We start from the raw sequence: 14,715 nt of genomic DNA, 5'->3' as shown, positions 1-14,715 counted from the left end.
ATATACATATATATTTGCAATTATTTACATCATTTAAAATAATATTTTTTGGTTTAGATGCCATTAGAGTAAAATTTTTTTTTTTTTTTTTTTGCTTTTTTCAATTTAATCTTGAAATAATTTTTATTTATTTTTTTTTTAATTTAAAGAAAATTAATTCAAACTGGAATGTAAATGCAAGCTGATGAACGAAAAGAATTTTTGTAATTGTATGATAAACTATTTTCACAATCACTCCGATAGACGGACGGAACGGATGGACTTATTGTAATTTCAAAATTAGTTTTTCCTGTGATATGCGTACAAAAATTATTTCGTTACTCTTGTCATCGTTGCCATTTGCAGCGGAACTGACCCAGAGAGTGTACCACCACAAAGTTAATCATGAAAATATTAAAAGTTTTGAATAAATGTTTTACAAATGCTGACGACGCACACAGAAATGCAATGCAATAATACAATCCGTTCGTTACTGTTGGTGCTGTTATTCATATTCAAGCGCATTTCAAACGCAGAGAATTCTCTTCCGGTTTAAGTTTGTTCATTAATAGCATGTTAAGTATGTGTTTGTATGATTCTGTGTGTACAAAAAAAAAAAAAAAAAAAAAAAATCATAATTTAAAAAAAAAAAAAAAAATGCTCTGCTATATGGGATGACATGAATTCTTCTTCTCAGCTTCGTGAAAGTTCACAACACACACAGTGCGATCTGTAGTGCATTAAACTTCGTATATATACTTTACAGAGCAATTTATGTTAATTCCGTATCAAATATCCTACCAATCTGCATGTTATGCATGTTATATGCATGTTTTATGAAATCTTCTTCATGAGTTATTTCAAATTTTCACATTTTCACAATAAGGATGTATTTTTCTAAATATTCATATGATAGGTGGGCTTGTGTACATATATATATCTATATATATATATATATATATATATATATATAAGTAAAGTCCATTAAAATATTAAAAATGATCATTAACACGTAAAGCTTTTAAGACAAAATGTGCTCATTTCAAATGCTCGTACAACAACATGCACAAAGTTCATATGTTTGTCTGCTTAACAGATGCAAGATATTACTTTTTTCAAACTCCCTCTTGGAAAAACTATGTATATATATATATACATACTTCGTATAATTTGCGTGCTTAAAAGTATTGAAATACTTCGTAATCAAATATGTACGAGGATCCTGCGATTTTATGAAAATGAAATTGTAATAGAAAGTACGCGGAAGCATAATGCGACAATAAAAATATACTACAAAATGTGTAGCGTTAGTGAAACGTTAGTGTGACACATCAGTCAGTTTGATCGAACTATGCAATAGAAATGAAAGTTCGAAAGTCAAGCAGTAGTCCCAACTGCATATCGAGAAACTGAACTCTTCGAGGTATGGTACACAACAAACAAACATACTTGCTGAATTCATTTCTTTCGCCATTTTAGGGGTACTTAAGTTATTGGCAAGGTATCGTTTAGTGGGTTTTGAAGAGTAAAGCAGCAGTAAATAAGCATTTATGGTATTAGAATCCTAAACAAAGAAAAGCATATGTTGACCCAGAATAACTAACTATTCAGATCTTTTGCAAAGCTGAATACCGAGATGTGGCACATTACCATGCATTTAGTGGGGTTAGAAAGCAGGAATTTCTAAAGTCTAATGAAATTGGTACATCTGGAAGGTATTAGGTCCAAATAGTCAAACTAAGTACAACGCTTCATGGAAACGTCCCAGTTACGAGCTAAAGGAACTAGAGAAATAGTTTCACTTTATGGGAAGGCCAGCCCGCATACAACAAAAACAATCAACCAAGTAATTTTCGAGTTGAATTGGGAACTACTTCCCAATTATCTTGCGGCTTACTTCCTAAATTAGGCTCCTATTGATTACCACATGACCATAATGAATACATCGACTATTAAGCTTTTTATCAAGCATGCTAAAGTAAATTTGGATTTTTTCAAAAAATGCCGAAAATTTCTTTGCACACCTATTACACATAGTGCATACAATTTAGAAATAAATGTAAAATTGAATATAAAATTGGAGTTAAAAGAAATTCATTGCATACTTGAAATGGATGCGAGTATCATAGAGATGAGATGTCCGAAATAAAAACAACACTAGGTACGAAAGTTGTTCCATAAATAAACAGAAACCCGGTTTTGCTGCAATAATGATCTAGATTGAAACATCTAATCCCATAAGATGTGAGATGAGTTACAATGGTTCACAAAACCTTAATATAAAATTCAAATTATTTTAGTGATCAGAGGTTAAAATCTCACGAGATTGAGAAATATAAGTTTAAGCTTCGATTAAGAGTTCAAAAGTCAAGCGTTCAAGTCAACTTCCGGACCGCTATACAAAGAAAACAGACAATTTGCAAATGAAAATGTAACTAAGGTGTTAAACTATTTCAAAAGAAATGACATAATCCAAAATTTCTTGAGAAGGGATTTGACATTTTTGAAACACGTTACCTGAAGTTTATTTACTTTGCCATTAGAACTAAATTCAATGCACATTGTATCTTTTCCCTTATGTTAATATTTCAATGCATTTCACATGAATATTTTTACTTTACAAAAGTACACCTATACATATAAAACGTAGTAAGAGTAAGTTATATTGAAAGTCATGATCGTGTAGTACGTACAATGGGACAAGTTTAATATTCTAACATATAAGTGTTAGCAAGCGAGTAGAAAAAAATCTTTGGCAACTCTTCAGAGTAATAATTAAGTAAAGTATTGTTGTAGTTTTATTTAGTTTACGTGTAGAAATAAATGGACAAGCACAATGTATAAATGTATACATGTGTACATATATACGTATATATGCATTACAATTCGCTTTTCAAAACACAACATTGATATTTTTCTACACCAAAACGGAAACAGTTCATTTACTTAAATGCTCGACCAACTACAACACCCTACCGCTTTCATCCGCATTGACTTCGTCGGCTAAAGTGCAAAAATTTTATTACACAAGACCAACGTACAAAAAAAAAAAAAAAAACAAAAAAATAGTAAAAGAGATAAATATGTAATAACAACACATTTGCCAGAGTTGCGCGGGTGGTATAATAAAACATAAACACATACACACACGCTAATTTCAACTGTTACAAACAACTTTCGGAAGTAGCGGAAGCTTTCCTCTTCACGCCACATAATAATCTCTGCATTTTCTATGTTTTGTTCTATTCCTAGCTGTTTGGCAATCAGGCCACACATTGCCAACAAAGTGGACGATACTATAATATTTACGAAGAGACTCGAAGAGTGGCTTAGCATGACACATGCAGACATAAGTATATTTGTATATTTGTATATGTGAAAAGCACAACAACTATTATAAAAACTTAAGTAAAACATTTTTACATTAGCGGAAGGTGCCTCATAATCATATAAGTTCATGCTATGGTGCTTTTTCGTCGTAACATTATGCATAGCAACAAAGTTATGCAACAGCAATTTTGTCACAAAAAAAAAAAAAAAAAAAAAAATGAAAAAAAAAAACGAAAAGAATTATAATTCTTCCAAGTTAGAACATACAATACCGAGGTGAATAGTCATCTTGTATGCCGTGCGTGGGCATTCACGACGACACACAAAGCGAAGAAACTTTACAAAAGTTCCCCTTCTCCCTGTAAGAGCATCACTGAAGAAGATTTACAGCTTGTGATGAAAATACACTGTAATCTCTTATTGATATATGCAGGCCGTTGCAAATGGTATCCTTAAGGAAGCACTTGCTTCACAACTTTAAAAGAATGCAAACACAAATCTTTATGAATAATTTGCCATTAGTTTGTATCGCACTTTTTATGCGGGTTGGCTGAAAATTTTCCGAGCTAAGTAGAAAAAAAAAAAAAGTACTTTTTACAAAATTCGATTTTATTCTATTACTTAGGCCCCTTCAAGACCATTTTATCAAGACTTTCAAAATACTTTCCAATTTTCACAATAAAGTCATATTTTAATCCAAATCTTGCCTGCCGAGGATGCTCTTGAGATTTAACCACAGAATATAGTTGCTGGGGATTGGACGTGGAGAATAAGGTGGGTTGGGTGTTATATCGCGCTTGGAACTATCGGCTTGCAACACGGATCAATGGAAGCAAATGTAAATAGCTTTTCCATGTCTTAACTTTGACTCCGATAGGACTTACAGCGATGGCGGCTAAATCAATTAATAAGCATACCCGCGATTCAATTTGCAATAGCTATTCTTTAAAACTAATTAAGAACATCCCTTTCATGCGTATATACATATACGTATATACTTATGTCAGCATGTGTTGTGCATATATAGATATATGTATATATATATATACAGGCATATTCAGATGTACATATATAAATATGTATAAATATGTAAACATATATAAGCACATATACATATCTATTCTCTATCTAATTTATTTATTCACACATTTAATATATATGTGCATTCATTCGATATTCTAAAAGATTTAAATCCGTTATTTATTTGTAATAAGCACTACATATAATCAAGTTTAGCTCTTTGATGCATTATTTCGGATAATTTCAGTATAACTGATGTAGTGGTAAAATTTTTGATCCGTTTCATTATAAGCGCAAAAATTTATTTTATTTTACAACGCTCGACGATTTATCAGTATAAAAAAGATGAACAGTTGGGACCCGTCACATTTTTTTTTATATTTAATTTGTTTTATATTTAATACATCGATTACGAAAAAATATCAACTGCGTAATGCTTTCATTTTTAATTAATTCCCATGGAAGGGAACAATGTGGAGGGCAAAACAGAGATTGGAAAAAAGCAATAATAACAAAAAAAGAAAAAAAAAAACAAAAAAACAGAAAAATTGCTTTCCCCAATAAAATTATTAAATATGTCGATATGAGTTCGTTTTTAAGCCACAACAAAACAGTTAGCGCGCATCGAAGCCTTTCACAGGGTTAGCCCTTCATTGAGCATCGTTCACACCATTGCAATGAAGCGTAAACATTTTCAATTTTTTTCCAACATCTAATTGCTTAGAGACTATACATATAAAACAAGGGGAAAACGAATGAATGACTAAATCTAGGGAAAAGTATAAACAGAGAGAGAGAGAGAGAGAGAGAGAGAGCTTTTGTATTTCCGTACATTTTTGCAACGCTTTGTTGTATTGCTTTGTAAATATCTAAAGTTGCATAGCGATGCATTAAAAACATCGACATCGATTCGTAAGCTAAGGGGTAGTTAATTAAACTCTTTTTTTTTTTTTTCTTTTTTTTTTTTGCTTTATTATCGCTATTGTTGCTGTGCATTTGAAGCCTAATTATACGCAAGACAGGCAAGAGTTTTGAAGCAAATGCATGCCTTTGCTGTGCTCCTCCATTACCATATTCCATTCTCATTACCTAATCAGTTTTAAAAATGATTACAGAATGAATACTTTTTGCGAACCTGATAGAAAGGAATTAAAGCCGCTTTTGATTTCTAGTCTATAATTGTACTTTTAACTTATATATTTTATATCATATGCCTATTATCGATTCAGATTTCTTAATTTATTCAATCGCACATCACAATTTGTTCGGTTTTAATAATATCTATGTCTTACATAAGACATTCAAGTGGTCGAAGGAGCGTCAAAAATAAACCTCTTAGTTGAGAAATCGAATTCAATGAAAAATTAAATCCAATAAACTGAATAAATTACCCTTAATTTGGTTTGACTTGAACAAGTTGTGAAGTCAAAATCCGCTAAAAGGCTAGCTAAGGAAAAAAAAATTGATTCGTTTCAAAATTGAACTCGATTTTGCACTTACTCTAGCATAATTTTAGGAGACAAAGACGAAGATTATAAACTTCGAATAAGCGAATTACGGTACACGAATTTGCTAGTACGAGCAAATGCTAAACACTTTCCCTCCCATATCTAAGAAATGTAGCAAACAACTATTAAACTTAATAAACGAGAATCGTCTGACGTCTTTGTGAAATGATGACCACAATTAGCTAATCATCGTCGCCCGGCAACACATGAGACCAGTATGCTGTTAATCATTGCTAAACGGTATGTTTACTACTCTAATAGATTTAAAAAGTCCTCGCATGACCTGACGTAAACTGAAGATTTCTTATTCCTCTACCGTACAAATTTCATATATATGAACATGAGATTTTATCATTTCATCATTATAAATATTCGTTTTATCGTTCTTTTAGTGTCGAGTTAATTTAATACTATTTAAAAGTATGTGTCAAATTGGAAGAAAACAAACACAGTCACTCAAGCGCCCATCTATACTTGAAACGATATGTCTCGAACTCAGCTACATTGAAACGATCAATTGAGTTTTATAAAAATGTATTGACAAATTGTTCGCTCGATGCACTACTCACAATTTCCATAAAAGTTTTTCTCGTCCTTATTGCATTTTCTCGAAAATTTATTTATTCCCAACCAAATTCCAATCAAAAAAACTAGAAGAACTGCAAAGAAGCCTAAACTTAAACTTAAGCTAATACTACTAATAATAATAATAATAATAATAATACGAATATCTAATCGGGTAGTGCTGCATTAGGCAGCATAACAATATATATAACTATACTTTTAATTGTAATAATAGAATCACCAAACTGATCAAAACAAGATCAAAGAAAGTTCTTCCTTCTGTTATAAAGCCTACATACGAAGCGAAATGAACTAAACATTAAATAATTCATAAGGCAATGAGTGAGTTATAAAGCTGGAAGACAGTGTCATAAAGATCGACCCGGAACATTGATGTCGACAATGCTTAATAGAAGAGAAGAGAAAACTCAGCTCGAAATCAATTTAAACCTGATCACTTCCCATCTTCTGACCATTGACGACAATCGTGTCAGGTTAAGTTTGTTTTCATATGACGGAAGAATTCTAGCGGCATCCCCTGGCAAAACACGCAAAGCAAAGAGAAGAAAATTTTTCTACGCAGACTCAACTCGATCAATCTGATATTGATAATAAGATGCGCACAGAATTAAAAAATATACAAAAATCGGACAAACAAGCGCAGTATATATAGACGTTTGCAAGTATGCCGATCTTTAACCCATGTCCTAATAAAGCCCAAAATCGGCTAAGCTTGAGCGCGGAGTCAAGCATTATACCCAAATCTTTAAAGCAAGTTATATTCTCCAGCACGTAATTGTTGATAGAATAAATAGCAAGTGGGAAGTGGAGATACCCAAGAAGGGAACATTGTCTTGCATTTTCTTAAATTATGTAACGTTACTCTTTGAAAGTTGTAGGCGTTGCTAGCTTAAATCATAGCACCGACGTACTCCACGCCGACCGATTCGGAGAACGTAGCGAGGATTTGCAAAAAAACGTTGAAAATATTAAAAAGTTACTCAGCCTAATTGATGAAATCAAATTCTTAGTGGAGTTCGTTTCGCTGCAACCTTTGGTTGTAAGTTTGCTTCAATTTTTCAATAAAAATGCTAAGTAAATATATAACTTGCTCGTAGTATATAAACGTGAAACAAAATATTCTAAGAATTGTTATTGAAGAATTGAAAGAGGAAAGAGAAGCTAGAAGATCGAACTTCTTCAGAAATTTAATTTCGGAAGATTTATTTAGAGTGAAATTTTCTTTTAAAATTTAAATTATGTTTGAAGTGGTTGTTTGTGAAGCGAGCAGATTGGAAAAATATTTTGAAAAATTGTCATTTTGTATAATAGATAACGTCATAATTGAATGTTGTAGAATGTGATTGTACGAAGAAGGAATATTTTTCTACATGTACACTAGACGACTACACTAGAAGATGAAGTTTGCTATTGAGCTAAAAGTTTGCATTGAAAATTACGATTTCACTTAAATGACTAATTAAAATTACCTGATAGCTTGATTTGCTCTAAAAAAACAAAACAACAACAACAAGAACAGACAGCAAACAATATTTTATATAATGCCAATCAATGCATTTATACTTTGGAATTATTTCGACATAGAAGATAATTTAATCAGGAAGTTTCAATAGGAAGTTCAAAATGTGAACGCAAAAACAAACAAATCAATAAATAAAACAGACAAGAATTTAAGATCAACGGTATAAAAGAAATTATAGTTCAACAGCTTTGTTGCAATCTCTTTTCAATAATCGAAATATAGACGGCTTGTTAGTTAGTTACTCTTACAGCTATTCGCATATATTGCCATATATACATTGAACAACTAATAGTTAAATGAATGATTAGAAACAATGTACGATATGTGAAAACAAGCAATTAAGTCTCTTCACTCTCAAATTCAGACATACAGAGAATATGTGCTGTTTGTTGTGCCAAAAGCAAAATAAAACAGCTTATCATCATCAACGTTATCTCAGCGGGAATATATATATATATATATATATATATGCATGTTGAAAAAACGATTAGAATAAAAATAAGAAAGTTTTATGAATTGGCTTAGAACGAATATTGGATTGCTCATCAATTGCTGCTAAGCATAAATATATCGGGTATTAGCATAATAATGTTTTAATTAAAAGTGTTCCTTGTAAAAAGTTTAAATACAATTCAATGTAATGATGGATGTAATGATTTTTCAAATAATGTACTTACAAAATGATTTGCTTTGTTTTTTGCTTTGTTTTCAACCATCAATAGAAGTTTTCGATGAATTTACTTCTTCCATGTATGGAACGAAGCAAAATGTTAAGCTACTCCGGAACAGTATATCCAGTATTTGTAAATGGTGCAAACGTGCCGACATCACTCCTAGTATATCTGCGAATATAAAATTGAAAAAAAAAAAATAAAAATAGAAATCAAATAACATAAATATAAGGAAAAAGCAAAATCAGTACGATATGTATTCAAATACGAAATATGAGTGAATTTCAATTAAACAAGAGAAATATATTCGCAGAATTCTAACACATACGCAAAAGAACCAAAATCAATAACTATATAGCATATACTACTGGTCGTTTGCAAAATTTTATGTGTACACGTATGTTTATATAGCTAAAGGGCTTTGCAATCGCATACAGTAGCGTAGAAATAAAAATGTTTTTTATTTATTTTTTTTATTTATTTTTTTTATTTTTATATAATGCTTTACTACTATACTTCACTGCTAATATTTGCTTGATTGGTTTCTAGAGTTATGCATAGGAGAGTAACACATGCATTACATGCAAATGCCTAAAGGTATTATGTCGCATATCTATCGCATATGGATGGGTGCAAGCAGGCATATCCGTGAAGGTGTGCAATTTTGTAGGCCGTGAACATTTCATCGAACCCGTTGATGGACTTACAAAATTTATGCTTTCATGTGTGCGTGTGTGTGTGTGTGTGTGCGTTTTTCTTCTTTATTTTGGCGTTTCGGAAATTTTTAGTGTTCAAAATCAAGGATTGTTTTTATTAATTTTTTTTTTTTTGTTTTTTTTTTCTTCCAATTTTTCAATACATAATTAGATTTCTAACCATAATTTAGAGGGAAAAAATTCGCTTTGCCCGACACCCTTTAAAAATTGTGATTTTTAGCTTTTCTCGCGAACAATATCCATTTTGCATGTTAAGCCTGAACGGTGTCGGTTTCCTCTCCAATATACATCAAAGTCCGGAATATATTAAAATTTTATTTCATCGTTGTTAATATATACATATTCATGCTCTCATGTAAATGTGCATGTGTGCACATGTGTGTGTGTGCGTGTGTGTGTGTGTGTTTATGCGAGAGAGTGAGAGAGAGCGGAAGAGATATTTTGCGTTATAATCAATACAAAAAACAATTTTTATTTTTATTTATTTATTTTTATTTTTTTTTTTATTTATTTTTTTATTTCAACGCATCACAATGTGTTGTCAGGCGTTATGTTAGCGGTTTTGCCATCATCAGCGGTTGCTTGCAATCAAAAGGACGAGAGATTCATAATTTTTTTGGTTTTATTTATTTATTTTTTTTTTTTAATTTATTTCGTTGAAATTTCATATGATTGACAAATTTGTCAAAAAAAAAAAGGAAAAAATTCGTTCAGGTCCATCCTGGTGTGTTACGAATTTTCAATTTGTTTTAATTAAGTTATCGATTGGATTGAAAAAGAATCACTATGCGCATATATATCCGGGCAGATGGTTGAACAAGTGTTAATGTAACCATCGGCCAGTATTTGTGATGGATTTCTGCTTTTATCCGACACTCTGTTTATAGTATTGAAATATTACAATATTTCTTGCTTTTTTTTATTTTTTATTTTTTTTTAACAATTTGAATTGCTTCCTTTTAAGTTCATCACAGTTAACAACGTAATATGCTGAGAATTTCAAACAGAGCGACAAAGTATATTAACTTTAGAATTTGATATTTAATGGTTTAAAGCAAGCAGCAGCAGCTTCATATCGCATGTGTAATACGAGCAATAAAAACAAAGCACTCAGATACGGAAGCGCTTATTTACTCCTACGTTTTCCTGTCTAACATCTTGTATCTAAGTACCAAGAATATATTTTCTATTCATGAGATTTATTGAGCTATGCCTAAGGCACGGCTAAAGTATGTCTTCCATATACATAAAACTTGAATAGTCTGTCACCCATTGTATTTTTAACTAACTAGCTGCAGCGCCTTCCTTTAAATACTTATTCATAAAAGATTTAAAATTTTTTCTTAGCATTACATATGGAAAAGGATTTGTTAGTTAAGACTTATCTCAAATTGTTTAAGAAAAATTATTAACGCAAGTAAACGGCTCACGTGAAAAAGACAATGTGAACGTTTATGTTCCGTCTCGAAAAGTTGAAGACCTTAAGTATAGAAGTGCGAATAAAGACTAGGACAAGGCTTGGCAACCCTGAATTGAATACTATGTACGACTTCAATGAGCGACCTTGCTAAGATACAATATCGGCAATGATCGATAATTATAAAGTGTTTTTTTTTTACGATTTGTTGTAGAGTTCGATGCTGCAATTACATTAAGTGAGTTAAACAGTTTATGGTTTAAACGTCAAGAATAGAATTTTGCGAACTGATAGGAGCGTTGAAATTCATTTCATTCCAAAAGGCTGGCGAATCTCTAACGCTATTTATCAGGTTAACTAAAAAGCTAAGATAAGAAGAACCTACGTTTTTTCTATCGTAAATTTAGGCTTCTTTGCTTAATATGCTTTATTCTCGTGAGGACTTTCGTAAAGGATTTACAAAATATGTTCATCTTTCACTGCTCTCAACCAATTACTTGTGTAGACCAGTTTCGACTATAAAATATTGAAAATCAGTGTTTTTTTTATCGGATAAACATTTAATTTTCATAGTAACCGATTCAAAATTCCAAATTCCCAAATTCATATCACTTGGTAAATTCGGTAAAGAATATTGGAAAACTGCTTCTTTCTTTCATACAACCACTGCTTCAATTTTAGGCATTGTATAGAGAGTGATCGTGACCGCATGGTCCGATTCAATCCACTTTTGGTGCGCACCGTCCTTGACCCGATATATGCAAGTCTAGTAAATTTCAAAAGTTTCGACCTGATTGAACATAAAAACGCCTGAACACACATCCAACGGCCAGATAAGTTTAAATCGATTCAGAAAATAATTCTAAATCAATGCAGGTCTAAACTAAGACGTTCTGGATTATGGATAGATTCACAGAAACTTAGTATACCATGATATCGGAAATCAAAACAATCTAACAGAATCCACTTAGGATTATTATAGAAGTGCAACAAGAAAACTCCGCTATATACAAAAACTTTCTCATTTTTGATTAATTGCAAAACAAATTTAACATAATGTGTTTAAAATGAAAATAGCCTTAAGCGCTTTCAACTAAATGGCTGCGTGGATGAAATTATTTAACGTGTTCGGTTTCAAGAACATACGCTCTTTAAATGTCTGACTTGTGCACTTATCCACTTATTATATTAAAAAGTCTGTGTCAGTCTTTAAATAAGTAAAATTAAGTTAAAAACAAAAAAAAAAAAAAAAAAAAGAAAAAAGAGCAGACAACGTCGACAACGAGAACCAAATATAACAAAATTTTTAATTATAAATTAAAAACAATACAATCCATTAACTAAAGTATGCAAACACACACGAATACACGCACATAATTAACATGAAAATTATAATAACGCAACCGAAAAGCACTAGAATAGCGTAACAGCAGCATGCAGCCACTCTATGCGATAACGTTATTATGGTTAACATAATAAAAACAGTGCGTGTACATGACAGTCAAGTGATTATAAGTGTTGATAACCTTTTGTTAAAAATACATTTTAATTTTTTTTTGTTTTTATTTTTTTTATTTTTATATTTTTTTCAATTAAAGAAAAAATATCATAATTACTTTTCTCATTCTCACTCTTTACGTTTTTTTATGCTTTATTTTCCTCTCCGATTTAATATTGTATACACATGCAGTTAACAAATTCAGACGCTACCTCGGTCACTCTTAAAGGTGTAACTCGAGAATTAACTGGCAATTATCAATGTGAAGTATCGGAGGATGCTCCACTCTTTCACACTGATATACGTTCAGCGCATATGCAAGTTATTGAATTGCCCAAAGATGATCCGGCTATGCAAGTCGATAAGAAAGTGATAACATCAAATGATAATTTCAAAGCGGTGTGCACAATTGGTCCCTCCTATCCACCGGCAAATGTCACTTGGTACATCAATGGCCGAAAAGTAAGTAAATGATCATAATATCTTAATCAAAGCATTTAGCTGAGCTAATCGATGAGAAGAGAGACATGGGGTTCTTTATAACTTTAATTTTATGATAAACATATATCAAAAAGAATTCCAAAAAGTATTTGTTGTAGAAAAGATTTACTATTATTATCCGATTTGCTGTACCATCGCCAAACATATATTCTAATCCTATGCAAACTCTCCATCGGCCAATCATTTTCACGTACAACACTTCATAAAAGAGCCAAAGAGGGCATAGGACTCAAAGCTAAATAGAAAATATATTCGCCCGATTTTCGTTGCGTTCGAATTAAGGATGACTGCACAGACTATATATAGAAACAACTTTCCAGAAGCTCGCACCTATGCGTTATTTTATGAACATATACAAAATTTCTACGTTTTACAATTGTAAAGGAAATGTCACGATTATAACTCTTGGACTGAACCTGTGGCAGCTCTATTTCTTTACCCATTTCTATCTGGTCATTAACATATAGTACATACAAAAGCAAAATATCTTGGGTGAACCAAAGTCTCTCTTAAGCTTGATGAGACATGAAACTAATGCATAAAAGTGGAGGCAACATCGGAATAACATCACAAAAGCTTGGTTGATGAATTGCGGTCATGTTTCTAGGGCGATAGTTGAAAATAGAAGGATACAATTAAGATCAAATTAAACAATTGTTTCCTTAATAACCGACTTGCTACCTATCTTGCGTAGATATAGACTTAGAAGCTGCAAACTCAAAAACTCATAGTTTTCTAAAGTTTTCATTCAATTTAATTTTTCGCAACGTTGAAGAGTTAAATCATAGATAGCGTATTAGTTTGTTTTCTATGTCACTTATATAATTGTTTATCATATCATTTAATTGTTCAGATTGCTGATATATTGTTATGTTGTTTATACAATTTATTATACCTTTGCTTCATCACAATCTTCTTTTTATGCTTGTTCTATTTCGTTAGGTTTACAAAACACCGTTTCAACGTATTACTCATGATACATATGAGGGCTCAGCTACTTATTCATCTTTGGAAATTTATCCGCACAGTCAAGTGCTGCAGGGCTTCTTTCAAGCAGTACCAAAATATCAAACAAGTATACTTTTACTATGCGAGGTTTCCATATTGCATGTATTTCATAAAAATGTACAACAACGAATAATGCTAAGCATAGGGCCGCCTACGACTATTTCACCGAATTTATTGGGACTTGAAGGTTCAAAACGTCTTAATGGTGATCCGGATAATTCAGCGCTAACCGGCAATGCCGCATGTATAAAACAAAAAAATCCAATACTAAAATTGTGTTTATACGCCTTAGCGCTAACAGTATGGTTAGGACAACAATACTTATGCCAAAGTAGAGGGAGTCAACTATTGATGACAACATTACGAAAACAACAGCCGCAGCAGCTGTGACCAAATAGAGTTTGAATTGTCCATACAATTATTTAAATAAAACAAAAATAACTAAATATATAAATAAATAAAATTAACAAAAAAATAAAAAAATTAATAAAAAAATGACAGTCATATATAATAGCAAACAAAGGATAAACTAATAAATGAAAACAAATTGATAAAAAAAATAAAACAAAAACAAAGAGAGAAAAAAAGAAAAGAAAAACAGTGAATAAAAATAAAAATATAAAAAATAAATTAGTTATGTAAGTTTATAGAATGAAGTGAAAAATAGTAACGACAAAAAAAAAAATACACTGAGCAAGTAATATATAATTAAAATAAAATGAATAAAAATATAAATGAAATATTTAAATAACATGCAATTAAATCAATCTGCGAAAAAAAAGAAGAAGAAATTTCACAAAAACAACACAAAACAAGTCACTTGCATATAAAGTATTGAAAAAATTATAAATTTTTTGATTTATTTTCTGGTTTTGGCTTAAAAAATTAATATAAAAAAAAATAAAAATAAAAATAAATAAATAAGTAAAATGATAATAGTCATAAACATTCACAATAATT

General features: G+C 31.1%; 1 protein-coding gene across 1 annotated transcript in view; it reads left to right on the top strand.

Annotated features, from left to right (window-relative positions):
- Nucleotides 1–14,233, top strand: part of LOC119638061 — a 70,297-nt gene extending 56,064 nt beyond the window's left edge. The window contains exons 5-6 of the mRNA XM_038034656.1: nt 12,439–12,708; nt 13,690–14,233. Coding sequence (XP_037890584.1) covers nt 12,439–12,708; nt 13,690–14,145 — 726 coding nt within the window. The 3' untranslated portion in view covers nt 14,146–14,233. The remainder of the gene's footprint in view (nt 1–12,438; nt 12,709–13,689) is intronic.
- The last annotated feature ends 482 nt before the right edge of the window (nt 14,234–14,715 follow it).

The sequence above is a fragment of the Glossina fuscipes genome, unplaced genomic scaffold, assembly GCF_014805625.2.
Source record: "Glossina fuscipes isolate IAEA_lab_2018 unplaced genomic scaffold, Yale_Gfus_2 62, whole genome shotgun sequence".
In the NCBI taxonomy this organism is placed as follows: Eukaryota; Metazoa; Arthropoda; class Insecta; order Diptera; family Glossinidae; genus Glossina; species Glossina fuscipes.
Note: the sequence above shows the minus strand (reverse complement) of the source record. Positions and strands in the feature narration are given on the sequence as shown.